Source organism: Macaca thibetana, chromosome 1 (assembly GCF_024542745.1).
Source record: "Macaca thibetana thibetana isolate TM-01 chromosome 1, ASM2454274v1, whole genome shotgun sequence".
NCBI lineage: Eukaryota > Metazoa > Chordata > Mammalia > Primates > Cercopithecidae > Macaca > Macaca thibetana.
Genome location: NC_065578.1, coordinates 211,618,472 through 211,637,949, shown reverse-complemented (window position 1 = coordinate 211,637,949; position 19,478 = coordinate 211,618,472). Strand labels below are relative to the sequence as shown.

The 19,478-nt window shown below is 41.9% G+C and overlaps 1 protein-coding gene across 1 annotated transcript in view; it reads right to left on the bottom strand.

Annotated features, from left to right (window-relative positions):
• The window catches only part of FMN2 (formin 2), a 405,197-nt gene that overhangs the window by 282,282 nt on the left and 103,437 nt on the right, over positions 1-19,478 (bottom strand). Inside the window, 3 exon segments of the mRNA XM_050770753.1 lie at positions 993-1,137; positions 3,137-3,669; positions 3,672-5,006. Coding sequence (XP_050626710.1) covers positions 993-1,137; positions 3,137-3,669; positions 3,672-5,006 — 2,013 coding nt within the window.

Genomic DNA, 19,478 nt, shown 5'->3' with positions numbered 1-19,478 from the left:
AGTATCAATGGAAACAACTCCAGGTCATGTGCCTAGCTACTACTTCCAGGTCAGAGGCAAAAATTCGAGGAATCAGCCCATGAGCTGGAACTCTTATGGCGCTACTGGGCAAGGAGAACACTGGAGATATCAGTCTCATTTTTCCCTCTTTGCTTCCCAAGACTGAGCTGCTTGCCATTCCTTTGCTTCCAAGACCTCTTTCCTGCCACCCTGCAAAAGTTAAGAAATGTAGCCACTCTCCATTTCAGGGTAAAGACGGGCACCATTAGCAATTCTATCTGGAGTTCATTATGATGAGGTTTTACTCTACTTTCCAAATGACACCCCTGAGAAATTTATAACAATATCCCTTTATGACAAGCCCAATGGATATATCAGTTGAAAATTTTTGCTTGGAAATGTTTTTCTTGAAATGCAGCAATCTTTCTTTTTATGACTCAAAAATGTCACAGGTTAGATCAAAGGATCTAACATAAAATAGAGAGGTTAGAAATGGATATAAGATTTCTCTTCCACATTTCAAGTACAGTGTAACTGTTTAACTGGATTCTAATGGCATCCACTTCAGATATAATGCAACAAAATACCAAACACATTATCAGTTTCTAAGGATTGGATTTCTTGCTTGTTTTCCTTTGCCCACTTTTTCCTTTCTTTCCATCCATAGGAGCACTCAGATGGATATAAATCAAGTGAAAATTGATTTCTAGGCAACTAATTCTGGAAAGAAACAGTGGCTGAGACTTTGGAAATATGTGTTATGATGTTACGAATAAAAGTCGGGACATTATCACTGGATGGAGATAATTATGTGTTGTTCTATTTGTGCTAGTCTTACTTAACCACATGTTCTAAAGTCCTAACCCTTGCTATCTGCCTAAGATCCATGGAGGTTTACACAGCCCAAAAACTATTTCAAAGTTTTCTCTAATGACAGTTCACACTTATGCCAGAAACACTGTCCAATTTCATAAGGCACAAAAAATACTCACTTGTTTAGCCTTTGTCTTTGAGATGGTATCAGAGATAGGTTTCTTTCTCTCCTTTACAGCAGTTTTAGAAAATAATTCCTCAAATTCATGACAATCTATGGATGGCTCCTCAATTTTTTCCCAAATAAGTGAAGTACTGGAGTCTCTAAAATTAAGCAAAAGAACAATAAAACAGCCATCAAACTGAACTACATCACAGTAAGCATAAACAGAAAGGAAGAAAGGGAGGGAGGAAGGCCAGCAGGAAGCAGGGAGGGAAAAAGACGAGAGATAAGAAGGAAAGAATATTCTTTTTCTTTAAGACCACCATTTGTTTGATCCACTTATTGGGAAAGTTAAAATACCATCCATGAATGAAATCTTACCCCAGAAATAATTTCCAGAAACCCTCAGTTATCAGGTCACCGTATAAAAACGCAAAAAGAAAACCTATCTCAGTATGGGCTAGGGAGGCAAGAAATGTTTGATATCTCAAAATCCCAACTTGACTTATCACCTCTGCAGATTATTCATGGGTTAAAAAACACACATTTACAAGATGGCATCCTCTCCCTCCTACTGCCTCCCATCACCCCATTGTTATTTGTCTTCTCAGTGACCGCAGATTCATGTAATACCACCTAAAAAGGGTAAACATATTTTTAAAAAAGCAAAGCAATAACAAAACACGAGAACTTCCCATGTCATATCTGGAGAAATGACTTTGGGGCACAGTTTAAAATGAATCACCCACATACATAAGTGGAGTGGTAACAACACAGAAGACAAACTGAAAAATTAGAAGTCATCACAATATACAGTTTCTTGCCCCCGATATGGTTTAGAGAGTAGAAAAATTCATATAAGAAATGAAAACGAACCTGGCAAATACCGTTTCTAAATGCATGCCACACACACAAAGGAAATTCAAGGAATCATGAAACATTAGAACAAGGCAGGCCAGTGAGGTTTAAAGTGTACGTTTTCCCCTGCCACCTACACATTCCACAGCCAAGTATCACAGCATTGTCTCAATGTCTAGGGAACACGGTTTATAGATGATGCATGAATGCATAAAATGCCACCAGAATACCTGGTGGAAAGTATTCTTTTATGATGATTATTCCCAGCTATGATTGTATGACTTTGTGCTGTGTTGCCAATGATTGACAGAAGTGTCATGAAATTTTCAAAACTAAATTATTTCACACTTGGGGTGTGGATATGTGTATTTTTGTGTAGCATGTTTCTGAAGAAAGCCTACAAGATGGGATTGTAAAGCAGGGCTGTGCTTTTTTTTTTTTTTTTTTTTTTTTTTTTTTTTTTTTTGAGATGGAGTCTCACTCTGTCGCCCAGGCTGGAGTGCAGTGGCGGGATCTCAGCTCACTGCAAGCTCCGCCTCCCGGGTTCCCGCCATTCTCCTGCCTCAGCTTCCTGTGTAGCTGGGACTACAGGCGCCCGCCACCACACACAGCTAATTTTTTTGTATTTTTAGTAGAGACGGGGTTTCACCGTGTTAGCCAGGATGGTTTTGATCTCCTAACCTCGTGATCCGCGCCTCCCAAAGTGCGGGGATTACAGGCGTGAGCCACCGCGCCCTGCCCCGGGGCTGTACATTATAAAGTGTGTACTAAACCATGCTCTAGAGTCAGTTTACTTAAGAATTTGATTTACATTTTTAAGCTGTGTGTCAGAAATGGAAACTTGAAGTAGTGAAAGCAAGGAGTAGATTCTTACATGGAAAATAATTTGGCTACAGATTTTTCTGCTTACCTGCCCTCATTCATTTTCCAGAGGGCATAAAAGCATAGTTTCACTGGAATTCAGGCATGAGTCGCAGTCTTACAATTAGATAACAGAGCATGTATGCTAAGAAAAATATATCCCTCAATCTTTAAGAGATATATCAATAACTATATAGATGGATATACCTACATCTCATACATTGATAAATATATATATTTGCTTTACACCTTTGGTACTTCTGGAGAAAAGCCTAAAGCTTTAAATAGCAAGCTGCTGCACTATATACTGATGTAAAAATCTAGACAAATTTTAGAGCTGTGCTTAAAAATACATTCAACGGTAATTTTCCCGAGTTTGACAATAAACACTTCCCTAATACTGACACACACTATGCAAAGATGAGCTCACTTTCATGTTACCTTTTACTATGTAGTTGAATCCTGGTCCAGTAAAGAGGCTTCATTGGTCGACAAGGCTCTATGGGCTGCTTCCTACTCCCTTTGTCCTGATTCATCCCTAATCCAAACAAGCCACTCGGCAATGGAGGAGGAAGAAATCCACACACCTGTGGGGTTGGTAAAGTGCTACTCCCAACTTGTGGGAGGAGTGGCGGGCCTGATGCAGGAAGCAGAGGGGGCGGTGGGATTCCTGTCCCAGGCGGAGGGGGTGGGGGAGCTGGAGCAGGTGGAATCCCCATACCTGGCAAGGGAGGAGGTGGGGGAATCCCAGCACCAGGTAGGGGGGGCGGAGGAGGTATTCCCATTCCGGGTAGAGGGGGCGGAGGGGGTATCCCCATTCTGGGTAGAGGGGGCGGAGGAGGTATTCCCATTCCGGGTAGAGGGGGCGGAGGAGGTATTCCCATTCCGGGTAGAGGGGGCGGAGGGGGTATCCCCATTCCGGGTAGAGGGGGCGGAGGGGGTATGCCCGCTCCGGGTAGAGGGGGCGGAGGGGGGGTATGCCGGCTCCGGGTAGAGGGGGCGGAGGGGGTATGCCGGCTCCGGGTAGAGGGGGCGGAGGGGGTATGCCGGCTCCGGGTAGAGGGGGCGGAGGGGGTATGCCCGCTCCGGGTAGAGGGGGCGGAGGGGGTATGCCCGCTCCGGGTAGAGGGGGCGGAGGGGGTATGCCCGCTCCGGGTAGAGGGGGCGGAGGGGGTATGCCCGCTCCGGGTAGAGGGGGCGGAGGCGGTATGCCCGCTCCGGGTAGAGGGGGCGGAGGCGGTGTGCCCGCTCCGGGTAGAGGGGGCGGAGGAGGTATTCCCATTCCGGGTAGAGGGGGCGGAGGAGGTATTCCCGCTCCGGGTAGAGGGGGCGGAGGGGGTATGCCTGCTCCGGGTAGAGGGGGCGGAGGAGGTATTCCCGCTCCGGGTAGAGGGGGCGGAGGGGGTATGCCCGCTCCGGGTAGAGGGGGCGGAGGGGGTATGCCTGCTCCGGGTAGAGGGGGCGGAGGAGGTATTCCCGCTCCGGGTAGAGGGGGCGGAGGGGGTATGCCTGCTCCGGGTAGAGGGGGCGGAGGAGGTATGCCCACTCCAGGAAGAGGAGGGGGAGGCGGTGGCAGCATTTCTGTACCCGGCAGAGGAGGAGGTGGGGGAATGGCTGTACTGGGCAGAGTAGGCACTGTCATGCCAGGGAGAGGGGGAGGTGGGGGAGGCACCATGCCCAGGCCAGGCATGGAGCTGGAGGACTCTGTGCAAGGCAGAGGTGGTGGAGATGGGATGTTACAGCTGTTTTTAAAGGCGGAGGAAACAGAGTGTTCATGGCTGGTTTCAAACTCGGTAGAAAGAGAAGAATGGGGTGGCTGTGACCCAGGCTGTCCTTGACCAGCAGACCACAGAAGGGATGGAGGTGGTGGAGGCTGTGAGATGCTCTGTGTGGGCTGATGGCTGTCGAGCTGGACTGATATTCGCCTTGGAGACACAATCAAAGAAATCTCTGAACAGAACTTTGTCTGAGGTCCACTTTCAGCCCCAGGCGGGCATGGAGGATGCCCCAGCGCATCCACAGGAGGCAGTGTCAGTACCCCGCCCTCTTCTGTCGGGGAAGTCTGTATGGATTTTGCCTCTAAAATCCTTTGATGCCGTCCTTCCTTTTCTTCTAACCTGAGAGCTTCGAGACAGACATCGCCTGAGGCTGTCACTCCATTCCCAAGCCCTTGACGACCACTGGCCACCTCTGTGTCCAGGGCAGGATACTGCCTCTCTAGTTCAGCTATTTTGGTTCTCAGATCCTCAATAGTCTGTTCCAGCTGCTGAATTACATTGGCCTGTCCCTCAGACTTCATGTCAACAACTTCCTGAAGGGCAACAAGGACAGACATAGTTAAGTATGAAATAAGGAAAAATTTAAATATCAAAAAATTAAGCAAAATTATATCTGTTTGTTGTCATACTTCCAGAAAGACCCCGTGACAGAAAGATGGTATTAATATTTCTGTGTCCCCTGGCTTGCACCCTGAGATTTCAAAGTGGTTAACACACGTGACTTACCACAGAATCCTAAGTCCGTATCTGTCTCATTTTCAAATGATGTCATTGAGGACAAATAGACCACTGAGAATAGGGAAGAAAGTTCTGAGTGATAAACCAGTTTATTTCTAAGACAGCCTTCTTTCCAGCCTAGGAACATTTGTTTCTAGGCTGTCTCCTAAAAACATTTTAAAGGTAATCCTGAAATTTAAAGGCAGCCACTGCTTTTTAAAAGTGATCACTGAATGAGTATTCAATACGAATATGTAAAATATTTTTGATATCCATATGGGCAAGGTAAATGCCTTACAAGCATGTGCCATACCGTTTATATGACGTTTACTAGGACTGTAATATTTTACCTAGGGTATTTCAGGAAGTGATAACTGACAGTTCTCCACAATTTATAAAGATAGCTGATGGCCAGACATGGTGGCTCACGCCTGTAATTCCAGCACTTCATGAGGCTGAGGTGGGAGGATCACTTGAGATCAGGAGTTCAAGACCAGCCTGAGCAACATAGCAAGACTGCATATCTACTAAAAATTAAAAAAAAAAAAAAAAAAAAAAAAAAGGTAGCTGAGCACAGTGTCACATGTCTGTAGTCACAGTTACTTGGGAGGCTGAGACGGAAGGACAGCTTGAGCCCTGGAGTTCAAGGTTGCAGCAATCTATGATCACACGCCACTACACTGTACTCCCGCCTGGGAAACAGTGAGACCCTGTCTCAAAAAAAAAAAAAAAAAAAAAAAAAAGGGTGGCTGATCTCAACTGGCCAACATATGGGGCACTCTGACATCTAAGTGGTGTCTTCCTTTCCTAAAACTTACAATCAACCAGGAACCCTTCAAGAAAAAAAAAAATATTTTGAGTAGAAAGAAGGGCATTGCCTTCTTAAGGGTAAATTTAAATGAATAACAGATGAAAAGAGAGGAAGAAGGAATTGATAAAGAGAAAGGAACACAAACAAAAATAGGAAGACAAGCCCCAGCCTTGTGGAAACTGCAGTGTCAGACAACTGCTCATACAGATGTGGATTGGCTCACTCAAGGCTGGAATGAAAGGGAAAGAGAGGATGAGAGACTTCTTGTGTTGAGAACTATTTCTTCAGAGTGTTCCAGGGTTTCCTGCAACACTCCAGAGTGTTCCAGAGTGTTCCAGATGATCCCCATAGGGCATGGTAAAGAGCCATAGGTCTACATGCAAATGCTTCTTACCCACCTGGGAGGCTGACACTTACGCTCTAAGACTTGATTTTTACATATTGTGGAAGAATAATTAACAGGTAATATAAAGATAATATTAAGTATAAAACTAAACTCTTACCTTACTTGCTAAGGTTAAACTCTGGATCCAAGAAATACCTCCACAAAGTGAAAAGCAAACATCTTTATTAAATCTAAACAGACATCCAACCCATTTGCAGTGGAAAAAATGCAGATGGACAAGACAGAAAAGGGTATTTACTACAAATGAGGCATTTGTGGGTGCTATGATAGATGTGATAAAAATCTTTAGAGCAACTTTTCTCCCCCCATCTCCATGAAGGAAACGTAAACTTTTTTCTTTTTTTTTTTTGCAACGGAGTTTCGCTCTTTTCGCCAGGCTGGAGTGCAATAGAGCGATCTCAGCTCACTGCAACCTCTGCCTCGCAGATTCATGCAATTCTCCTGCCTCAGCCTCCTGAGTAGCTGGGACTACAGGCATGTGCCACCACGGCCGGCTAATTTTTGTATTTTCAGTAAAGACAGGGTTTCACCATGTTGGCCAGGCTGGTCTCAAACTCCTGACCTCAGGTGATCCACCCACCTCGGCCTCCCAAAGTGCTGGGATTATGGGCGTGAGCCACCGCACATGGCCTGGAAATATAAACTTAATAGTCCTTCCTTTTTTCCACAATGGAGTCTTGCTACATTGCCCAGGCTGGCCTCAAACTCCTGGTTTAAGCGACCCTCCCAGCTCAGCAACCCAAGTAGCTAGGACTACAGGCACACACCACTGCACCCTCCTAAATTTAGCAGTCTTAATCCTAACCTCTGTTACTTCTTCCTTGGAAACTATATCTTTTGCTACAACATTGAATTTGCTGAAGGTCAATCGTGATGTTTGCTGACAGCTGAAGACAACCAGTAATTTAGAGACACAACACCTACGAGGGGTTGATTTCCTTAATTTTCTATTGATAAAAAAAAGAAGTAGCCCTTATTATGAAAGGAAACTGAAAAACACTGACTTTTCAACTAATAAAGGAATGTAACACACTTCAAATAGGCAAGATTTTTGAGAATTTATATGCTATTCAGGCATATATACCTGCACATGCACACCCCTTAAAAGCTCATTATTTTTCACCAATGTCTACACAAAAGACTAAGGTATTTGTAATGCATAGTTTGGGAAAAACTATATTGCCGTGTAGTTTTTAAGTAGCCCATAGTGAAAAAAAATAACCTTTTTTTATTATTTAATTCTTATCTTAAGTCCCAGGATACATGTGCAGGACATGCATGTTTGTTCCATAGGTAAACATGGGCCATGGTGGTTTGCTGTACCCATCAACCTATCACCTATGCATTATTCCCAGCATGCATTAGCTACTTATCCTGATGCTCTCCCTCCCCTTACTCCTCCTAATAGGCCCCTCTGTGCCTTGTTCCCCACCTGTGTCTATGGGTTCTCACAATTCAGCTCCCACTTTTAAGTGAAAACATGCAGTGTTTGATTTTCTATTCATGTGTTAGTTTGCTGAGGATAACGGCTTCCAGCTCCATTCATGTCACTGCAAAGGACATGATCTCATTCCTTTTTGTGTCTGCATAGTATTCCATGGTGTATACGTACCACATTTTTCCTTATCCAGTCTATCACTGATGGGCAATTGGGTTGACTCCATGTCTTTGCTATTATGACTAGTGCTGCAATGAACACATGTGTGAATGTATCTTTATAATAGAATGATGTATATCCCTTTGGGTATATATCCAGTAATGGGGTTGCTGGGTCAAATGCTATTTCTGGTTCTAGATCTAGGAATCACCACACTGTCTTCCACAATAGAACATAACCATTTTTAACATCCTGTATGGCCACTATACTTAATTCCACTCTCCAATTGTATGATGCTAGTAAGTACAAGAAGAAACCAGAAGCCAAAAAACCAGCACCCAAATTTATCTTAACCAGGAGTACAATTAGTCAGTATTTCTGACTGGATTAGTAAAATGCACAGATCATTTTCGTTTTTCCAGCATACTCTTAAAGGTGACCTTTAATCATTGAAAAGTATTTCTTGAGTTATGCTGGTACATAACTATGGTTTTCTTTTTCCCATGAATGATGATTATATAAAAAGTTAGTTGATAAATAGCATGTAAGAAGTAGATTCTGGAAGAGTTTTCCAAAACTCGGTTTGTAAATGTTATTGCCTAGGTCAGCTCTTTTCATCATAAATTTGAATATAATGAAAATAGCATAAAATTAAAGGATATTATTATATAAACACACACACACACAGAGGAAAAAGTGATTCTGATCAGGCACAGTGGTCATGCCTGTAATCCTAGCACTTTCCGAGGCTGAAGTGGGAGGATCACTTGAAGCCAGGAGTTCGAGAGCAGCCTGGGCAACATAACACAACTTCATCTCTACAAAATGAAAAAAAAAAAAAAATAGCCAGGTGTGTTGGTATGTGCCTGTAGTCCTAGCTACTTGGGAGGCTGAGGCTGGAGGAGCACTTGAGCCCGGGAGTCCAGCCTGGGAGACAGAGTGAGACTCTGCCTCTAAAAATATAAAAAATAACAATAGTAATAAAAAGAAAATGATCCTAATAATGGCATAGCACAGTAACAATTATCACACCTCTTTCTACATGGATTTCTGCCCCACATCACAGGCCAGCTAGTTCCACATGGCACCCAAGTTAGTGGTAGCAGAGGTCATAATACTAGTGACTGTGAAGATTCCTGGGATTTTTTTTTAACCTTTCTAATTTACATAGCCAGTCAAAAATGTAACTGCATGATTACACATGATACCCAGTACCAGAAAAAGATCTCTTAAGGAGAATCCACTTAAGTTTTCTTTTGGTTACTTTGGATTGGCCCTCCCAATCTCCATCCTCCCCTTCCCGTTTACAGAAATAGGAAGGAAAACTACATTTACAGACTCCCTTGCAGCTAGATTCATCCAATTAGAAGCAGCCACACAAAGATTTAGAAAGTCAAATGAGGTAAGCATCATATTCCTGTGTCTGGTCTGCTCTGTTAGCAGTTAAGGTCTGAAAACAAAGCTTCTCTCCGACAGTGTTCAAATGTCCACTCTACAAATTGCAATGGTGGCCTCAAAAGTTTTAACTCCCCTGATAATCCAGTTGTATTTGATTTCTTTGAAAAGTGTCACCTTAGACATAGATGCTTCAGACCTTCGAAACTTCCCATAAAACACCTGATTTTACAGTAAACACTCTGTTTCATGCACCTAGCATAGTTTCCGGTTCCTGCAAAAGGTCTGACTGACATACCCAGGTTCCAATACTTCAGAATAAATTATGAAAAAAATTCACTTTTTTTCCTTAAAAACAAAATTAAAAATTAAGCAAGGGTGTCATTTTAATTCAAAACAATTTTTATCATAATGGAAAAATACACAAATTCTTAAAATTAAAACTATTTTCAGTGCTAATTTTTTAACAAAAATATATGGTGTCATGATAAATGACATCGTATCACCTTTTATGAAAAGATGGTCCTTTTTTATAGTATTTGAGAACCTCATTAATTTCCCCAAAAGCCTCTGACAATCCTAATATGCAAATTCATTTTTTAAACACATCTATCACATCATCATTCTTACTGTATTAACTAACTCTGCGAGGTGCTTCTAATCAATTACAGTTCATGTGATTCAAGTTTTCCACCATCACCTTCTCTGATTTCAAGAAACCCTCCACCTTCTGCATTAACAAGTTCACTTTATGCTGTATTTGTATCATATGGTTTAAAACACCCAAAAATCATTGATAAACTGATCCTGCCAAACTAAAGCATGGTGGATAATACCAGATGGTCTGTGTCAAAAGAAGAGGGATTTGGGGTTGGATCTAATTTTATAAATGATCGATTTATTAGCGTGTATTGTTCTGTTATGTATTTTATTTATTTTTTTAAACAAAGTGATAATTGAGGGTACTTAGATAATAAAAAGTTGAGAAAATAAAGAATTGATATACCCCATAAGCTTCAAAGGTTTTCAAATGTAAGATACAATAAGAACCAGAGCTAACAAATGACAGAGGAAGTAGTGATAAGAGGACAAAATTCCAAATCTGAATCTTTAATAAATACAGCAATGCTAGCCTTGTGATGCCAGGAAAGTGGAAGAGTCAAAAAATTCATAAAGATGGTGATCAACAGACTGGAAAGATGAGGGACTAAAATTTTTATAAACAGAACTTTTTTGTACAAATCATTTTTAAAGAAGAGAACATGGACAAAGAGTTGGGGGGCAACAAACTATCTGCTTCTTACATTATTCCCACTGTAGGGAGAACAAAAAACCAACTTGCTAGAATCTTCATTCTCCCAATGACTTATCCTTACCTGCACCCTAAAATCCCGGCCAGCCCTGTATTAATGTTACAATCCCCCTTTTCTAATCCACACAAGCAGAGCAACTAAATGCATCTCAAACCTTAACTGACTAGCCTGTAAAACAAGGCCGGCCATCCACTACTACAGAGTAGGCAAATGTACGTAGGATTTTTGGCTCTGTAGCTAAGAGTCTTCAAAGAATCTTATCTGGCCTTCCTTATCCAGGGCTATCAGTCAAGGGCTGGCTGGCTCTCAGAGAGTACCAATTCAGAAAGTCAGCTCAGATATTTCCTGTAGAGCGCTCTAGAGAAAGCTGCATTGCTTGTCAGAAGTAAGAGCTGATTTCTAATATAGGTTATTTTCTTTCAGGGATTTATAAAGAGATTTACATGGCAGATATTAGTAATTATCGGGAAGAAAAGGCCATACATTTTCTTGCCATTTAAGCAAAAACCCTATTCTCAGGACCCACACAAAGTGGAATGAAGTTCCGCAGGGCCCCCCCTCCCACACAGCCTAGATTTAATCTCGAAGAGACTGCCAGGCGCTCTGTGGTCCGTGGAAAGCCCTCAAGTTAGGAGCCTGTTCCTCTGTGTCCAGGGCCTGGAACTTAATCTTGTCTCTTCGAGGTGCAGCTAGATAGAGCCTATCAGATTCTCAAAGGACTTGACAATGAAAAGATGCACTTTTCATTATCTTTAGCCTTCTCCAGTTTTCAGAAAGACTCTCACTCAGCAATTCCAGTGATTGTGCAACACTTTACCGAAGGCTAATGGCTTTTTCTATCAAAAAATGTAACTAAATGTTGTAAAAAAGAAAAAGAAAAAAGTAACCGTGGCAATTTTGTACAGAACCTATCTAATGGGTGCATCCTTAGAAATGGAGGAAGGTTAAATCTATTTTCAGGCAATACAATAAGTAATAGGCTTTATAGATTACCAATTTTGAGATTATTTGTACTTTAAAATACTGTTTCAAAACCCTAAATCATAAGTGGTAGAGTCTGCCATCTACGTTGGCTCAATAATTACATGCAGTAAGTCAGCCAAAATTCCTCCATTCCTGTATAATCTTATATGTGGGTGGTGATGGTTAGCTCTTATAAATTGTTTGAACACTTGCATATCACAAAATACAAGTTTCCATTAAAAAATAAAATGTTCACCAAAAATATTTTTCCAAACAGAAGATTATCTGATTCCCAGAAAAAGAAAACATTACTGTAACATTAACGTTACAACTGTCAAAAAAGAAGCCAAGATACACTCAAGTAAAGCTTGTGCTGAAAAGTTAATTTGCTCATCTTTGAAACTTTATTATGTTTATTATGTAAGCAGGATACTTTTAAAGCCTAGAATTTAAAAGCTGCTTATTGGTAAGTTAACACTGCAATAATTTATTTTATAAATTTTAACATGAGATATATAATTAATTTTCAACCATAGTTAGATTTTTCAAATTCTGCTAAATTCTAAAGCAACATTACTGGCAAGTTAGGATACCTCTAGACATCTGTAAAATAGGAATTCTATTCTTCACAGAAGCATATAAATTCTCTATTTGTCATGTTCTTTTTTGTTTGTTTGTTTTTTGAGACAGAGTCTCACTCTGTCACCCAGGCTGGAGTCCAATGGTGCGGTCTCGGCTCATTGCAACCTCTGCCTCCTGGGTTCAAGCGATTCTCCCTCATCAGCCTCCCGAGCAGCTGGGACTATGGGCACGAGCCACCATGCCTGGCTAATTTTTGTATTTTTAGTAAAGACGGGATTTCACTATGTTGGCCAGGCTGGTCTCAAACTTCTGACCTCGTGATACGCCCACCTCGGCCTCCCAAAGTGCTGGGATTACAGGCATGAGCCACCATGCCCGGCTGTCATGTTCGAAATTCAGAAACATCCTAGTTTTGGAACAAACCAAAGGCATTCCAGTTGATAATATGTTAACATCTGCTACACTTGATCCCATAGGGAAAGAAATCAAGGTGTTATGTAGATACGATTTTGCAGAAAACTGAAATACAAGCAATTTTACGTTTGAAAGGGAAACTTCAAGAAAGAATATTAGAGCAGATGGTAAACAGTAAATAACTTGCCTAGGGCTTCTTAGAAAAGAACATTTTATGGGAGTGAGCCTCACACAGGGAGCTGGGATGGCATCTCTAAAATCCTTATTATAAAATACATGATGAATTATGGAAATTGTAGTATTTCTGAACTGGAATGGACATGGCAAATCTCTTTCCATTCCTTCACTGATGAATGAGAAATGTGATACGGAAGGGAGAGGCATACGTTAGAAATCATAATTGGCTGTATTACTTTTAACATCTCTTTAGCATAGTAGCTAATACCATGGGAAGGTTAAAGTCATGATCTTTGGTGAACAAACACAGTGGAAGCAATAAACATTGAGGGAAGCAAGCCAGGAAAAATGGGAGATAAACAGCAAAAAGAACAAGTCTTTTTTGTTCCTGCTCACATATTGAGAATTTTCTTTCTACTTATTTGAGCTAGAGTTGCAGGAGGTGCTGGGCCATACGTTAAAACAATCTGTTCCTTAATTGTCTCAAGTAGTGCAAGGAAGAAAAGCACTATTTTATCACAGCTTCGCTTTCCTTGAATGATCTATGGATGGAAAGTGCAGCTCAGTTTTTCACCTCCTAATCACCTCCCTTGCATTAACACCCAACTATTCTCAAATTGGTTTTGTTTTTGTTTTTAAAGAAAAATCCTCCTGGCCAAGCATGGTGGCTCATGCATGTAATCCCAGCACTTTGGGAGGCAGAGGTGGGCGGAGCACCTGAGGTCAGGAATTTGAGACCAGCCTGGCCAACATGGTGAAACCCTGTCTCTACTAAAAATACAAAAACTAGCCAGGCGTGGTGGTGCACGCCTGTAATCCCAGCTACTCTGGAGGCTGAGGCAGGATTGCTTGAACCCGGGAGGTAGAGGTTGCACTGAGCCGAGATCATGCCACTGCACTCCAGCCTGGGCAACAGAGTGAGACTCTGTCTCCAAAAAAGAAAAAAGAAAAAAAAAAAGAAAGAAAAAGATAAATCTTCCTAAAGAATAAAGCCTGGAGAAAATCAAACGGAGTGGATTTGGACTATTACCTGGAGTGGTGGCCCTGCCACTCTAATGGAATTAGTCTCGGCACTCTCATGGTTTCCTTATTGCCAAATACTATATATTTAACCCTGTCCTTTATAAAGAATCCGATACTAGTAATCATTCCTTCTCCCTTAGAACTCTTTTCTTCTGGTTTCTATAATTTTACGCTGCTCCTCCTCATTTCTTTCTCTGTTTCCTCCCTGGGATTTTTTGGGGGGTGGAGTAGAGACTTTGTACTTAGCCTACGATCCCCTCTATATATACTGGGAGAGTTCATCAATTTTTACATCTTCAATCTCTCATCTTGATAGTTATTATCGCAAGTGTTTCTCTCTCATCAATACTTCACTTCCATATTGGGACTGCTTAGCTAATACTGCTATTTGATTACGCTACCCTGTTCCTTAAAGTGCATCTGAGGGTATAGGAAAAAACCTAACCATAATGCTTTCCCTATTCTCTCACTCAACAGTGAAAACAGAGGACTTCTGTGACCTGTATCATCGAAATGTGTAAAGATTTCATCCCTCCAGCAGCCAATCAATTCTATTATAGATACCAGATGGGTGTCCTCTAATTCAAATCAATTCTAACACTATCTACCTGGAGGTAGCATCAGGTCACACAGGTTGAGGGCTCAGTCCTCAAAACTGCCCCCACTTCATATGCAAGTCACAGGTCCAGGCCTCTGGAACTTCTGACCGACTGCCTATAAAACCAGGATCCCCCCACCCGCCACCCCTCCTCAGGTTCAATGTGTTAGAGCAGCTCACAGAACTCAGGGAAACACATACTTTTGCTGACTTACTAGAAGGGATGTTACAAAGGATGCAGATGACAAGATGGATGGGGAGGGGCTTGGGAAAAGGGGTGCACCATGCTCCAGGAAAATCATGTGTTCATCAGCTCTCTGGAAGCTCTCCAAACCCCATCCGTTTTGGGGGTTTTAATGGAGGTTTCATGATGTAGGTGCGATTGATTAAATTACTGGGCACTGGTGACCAACTTAACCTTCAGCCCCTCCCAGTTCCCGAGGCTGGGGCGTGGGGCAGAAAGTCTCAACCCTCTTATATGCCGTCGTCTTTCTGTGGACCAGCCCTATCCTGAAGTTACTGGACAACAGTAGCCTACAAAAAGACACTTACCACTTTGAAGATTCCAAGGATTTTAGGAGTTGTATGCCAGGAGATGACAATTAAGACCAAATGTATATTTCGCAATATCAAGCATCTTATCCTCCAACAAAATATTCCTTTGCCTGTTCTGCAGTTTACCTAGGCTTGGGAACATCTTTTGATCATTTCTCTAATTCATTGTCTCTTAAACTCAGTGTGCACCAGAATTGCCTAGAGGGCTTGCTAAAACACAGATGATTTGGGAGGTCGAGGAGGGTGGATTGCCTGAGGTCAGGAGTTTGAGACCAGCCTGGCCGACATAGTGAAATATCGTCTCTACTAAAAATACAAAAAAAATTAGCTCGGCATGGTGGTGGGCGCCTGTAATCCCTGCTACTAGGGAGGCTGAGGAAGGAGAATCCCTTGAACCTGGGAGGCGGAGGTTGCAGTGAGCCAAGATCGCACCATTGCACTCCAGCCTGGGCAACAAGAGCAAAACTCTGCATCAGAACAAAAACCAACCAACCAAAAAACACACACAGATTGCTGCGTCCCACCTCCACAGTTTCCAGTTCAGGAGGTCTGGGTAGGTCCTGAGAATCTACATATCTAACCAGTTCCTAGTTGATGCTGATGGTCTACGAACCACACAGCCTAATTTACACCCTAGACATGGTTACCAAACCCATCATTCCAATTCTTGGTTGCTACTTTTCCTGTATCATATCAGCACCTTAGTTGAAAAGTAATGGAATTACTTTGAGAGTTTAACAGCTGGTCCTACCTGGCTCTACTCTCCCTCTTACTATCAATTCTACATTCCCTTGCCAGGTAATTGTTCCTTAAACTTCCTTGCTCATTGGTACTTCCTTCCTCAAAAACTCATGGCTCCCGACTACTGAGCATAAAATGTTTTAAATCCTCTGTTAGGCTCATAAGACCTTGAATAGCCCATAAAATGTGGCGACCCCATCACTCACTCTGCCTACTGCAAAGGGGTATTGTGAGAATGTTTTTTTGGTTTTTTGTTGTTGTTGTTTTGTTTTGTTTTCTTCAAGACAGGGTCTCATTCTGTTGTACCAGCTGGATTGCAGTGGCACAATTGTAGCTCACTGCAGCCTTGACTTCCTGGGCTCAGGGGATCCTCTTGTCTCAGCCTCCCAAGTAGCTCATGCCACCATGCCCAGTTTTTTTTATTATTACTGGTAGAGACAGGGTCTCCCTATGTTGCCAATGCTGATCTCAAACTCCTGGGCTCAAGTGATCCTCCCACCTCAGCCTCCCAAAGTGTTAGAATTACAGGCATGAGTCCCCACACCCAGCCTTATTGTAAGAATTTTAAAAGATACAGTAAATTCTTGCTATTTGCAGTAGTTTTGTTCTATAAAGTTTTTGTGAACATCAAATTAGTGAATACTGAAATATTGCTTCTAGAAAAAAATACAGGTTTAGATTCCTGCAAGCCCTTCGTCACGTTTTTGTCAACCAACCAATGTATTACCTTTTTAAAACGTGTGTTCCTGCTGAAAGACACCTTATTTAATGTATATTGCTGATTTACTATGGCCAACAGCAGCGTCACTCAAGCCTGAACAAAGCTTATCTGACATGTGTTTTCGCCACAAGGCACATCACAGCCTTCTTGCACATAGGAATATTAGACAACACGGCAGCTCTATGCTTGGAGGCAATTTCAAACAGTAAAACCAACAAGGAAAAGCACAAAAACATGAAAACACAGTCGCAAAAATACTCTTATTTACAGAATGAGAGCTGAAAGCAGAAAGCAGAGCTTCATCTCATTCAACATGAGCTGGGAAACAGCGCGTCAAGCAACTCAAATTTCTCGCCACTTGGAGCATGTTTGCAACTGGCCATGAAAGCACCATATGAATATGATTTGGGGGCTCCATATAAATTTTAGCAAGTAGGTGAGTTCGCAAATACATGCAAATCCAAGAATAATGAGGACCACCTATGCGATGAAAGCAACTTTCAAAACCAGAGCACTGCCCAAACATAACAACAATAATGATAAATATGATAAACTACAATAATGATAAATAATGATAAATAACAATAATAATGATAAACTAACATTTTGAGTGCCAGGAGCTCCTCCAAAGCATTTTACATAAATGCATTTAAAACCCACAAAAAAAATGTAGAGATAGGAATTCTTATCATGCCCATTTTATAGATGAGAAAACTAAGGCACACAGAGTAAAATGCTATACCCAAATTCTGACAAAGATCCTCTCCTTGACCAAGCTCTAGCCAGGCTCCTCCGAGCCCTCTTCTCAACTAGGCCTTAACCTTGGCCTGTAAAGGCTTGAGCAAACATTAACATCATTTTCTAACAGCTAAAGGCTGCATCCCAAAGATCACCCTACCCCTCTTTAAATTACTGCCTAAGAAAACTCAAGGCTGCCAAAACAACTTACTGATTGTTTCGGCCTTCACCTGAGGATAGCGCATCTTTCCTAGTCTCTGGCGGAGGACAGACTCCTAACTTCTTATAACTGCCAGTTAGCAGACACAGCTGGCCTAATCTCATTTACACTAATGAACCCTTTGCAGTTTTTCACTTCTGAGTCTCCTGAGCCTCCTCTCACCGTTCTCCCTATTCCTTTATTCTCCCTTTAAAATGCTTGGTCACCTATGTACGAATCAAAGTTGAGTTTAGTTCACGCTGGACTCTTCCCTAGCGCAATAGTTGCCACTGATATAAAATCTGTCCTTACCATTTTAACTAATGTCTGACTTTGTTTATCTTTGACAGTTCCCCAGTTAAAAGTGGAATAACTGGGATTTGTGCCCAGGAAAACTGGTCCAAAGCCCAGATCCTCAACCACTATGGTATGAGTATAAGCAAATGTTCTACCACTCCCGAAATGCACCCTAGACTGAGTCTTCCCAAGTCCAGTGTCTAGAACAAAGTCAAGTTTAGACAAATTTAGATTAAAAAATAGAAGATTTTTTAAAAGGGAGTAGGAGTGCAGAAGAAACATATGTATAAGACAGATATGAAGGATCCTAAAGATTTAAAAAAAAAAAAAAAAAAAACTAGGGTATTTTTTAAGGCTGGAACAAGCCAATCATACAGGAAATAGTGGTAACGCTGAAGATTGAGGATGGCAAGGGAAAACTCCGTGTGTCAAACTCAGGAGTCTGAACATTTTCTCAAATGCTATGAGCAGTCACTGGATGAGTCTAAGCAGATATCAGACATTAGCAAATTTGGATTTTAGAAAGATAACTCTGGAGGCATTAGAGAGACCCATTGGGAGAATACTGCAGTAATCCAGATAAGACTGGGCTCTGGGTTAGGTGCTGTCAGACTGCAGGCCAAGGAGGCCCGGGAAGAGGAAAGCAAAACTGGGTCTCCAGGGCAGCTGTCAGCTGAGCGCCCCTCAGGTCACCTGGACTATTGTGCTTCACCCTGGCCACACATCCAATGCCATGCTCACTTCCAATTTTCTACCTTTACTCTCTTCTCTGATCTGAATGAAATACTCACTCTTCTTCCCTCCACCTGTCCAAAAATAACCATTTGATCTAAATTTCACCCTTCCTAAGAAATTGCCCTTAATTGTAGTCTCTCAACAACCTTCCCCCTTTTTGTGAAGTTTATCTTGGCAGAATCACACTGCATCTTGCAAATCATTTCATGTGCATGCAAGAGGTATGTTCTTCTGTCTGCTTCTTAATACCCAAGACTTTGTCTTATAATTCTTCGTATTTCCTTCAATATCTACCACAAATACCTTGCACACAGTAGGCCAGCAGATGGTCAATAAAGGACAAGCCCGCTTTATAAGCAGAGAACTTTTATCAGCTCCACTACCCCCACTGGATTAGCTGCTTGGACTGTTTGCCTTTCTCCACAGGCCATTAATAATGTTGCATAGTGCAAACTAGTTTTACACCATCCAAAACTCAATAGAGCAAAGATGTTACTTCATTTCACCTCCAAGCCTGACCACCCCAAGGAAAAACAAAAACAATCTGTGACATCCAATTATTTCTTCACATTCTCATCTCAAGTTCTAACTACTTTCCAGATGTTAGCTGGTTTTCATTCTTAAAACTCATAGAAGAGTTTCTTTTATGATTATTTCTAAGCTAAAACATCTATATTTTTCTCTGAGCTCCTTCGAATTTCTACAGAAGAAAAATTCTTTCCCCACCAAAAAAAAAAAAATACTTTCTTTCTGTTAACATAGTATGGTAAATACCTTTCAAAATGCTACCTAACTTCAATGTCAGCACCGCCCCACGGGTATCCTGTCTTCTCTTCCCTTCCTAACCATCTCTCGCTTGCCCCTTCCCAGACTCATTTGGTCAGAGTATTTACTGGTTAAACTATTTATTGAGGACCTAAGAATGATGAGACACTGAGGAAGACTTCAAGGATAACTAACTCATGGTTTCAGACCCAAGCATCTCTCTCTCTCTCTCTCCTTGTGTTTCTTACTCTGCCTTAT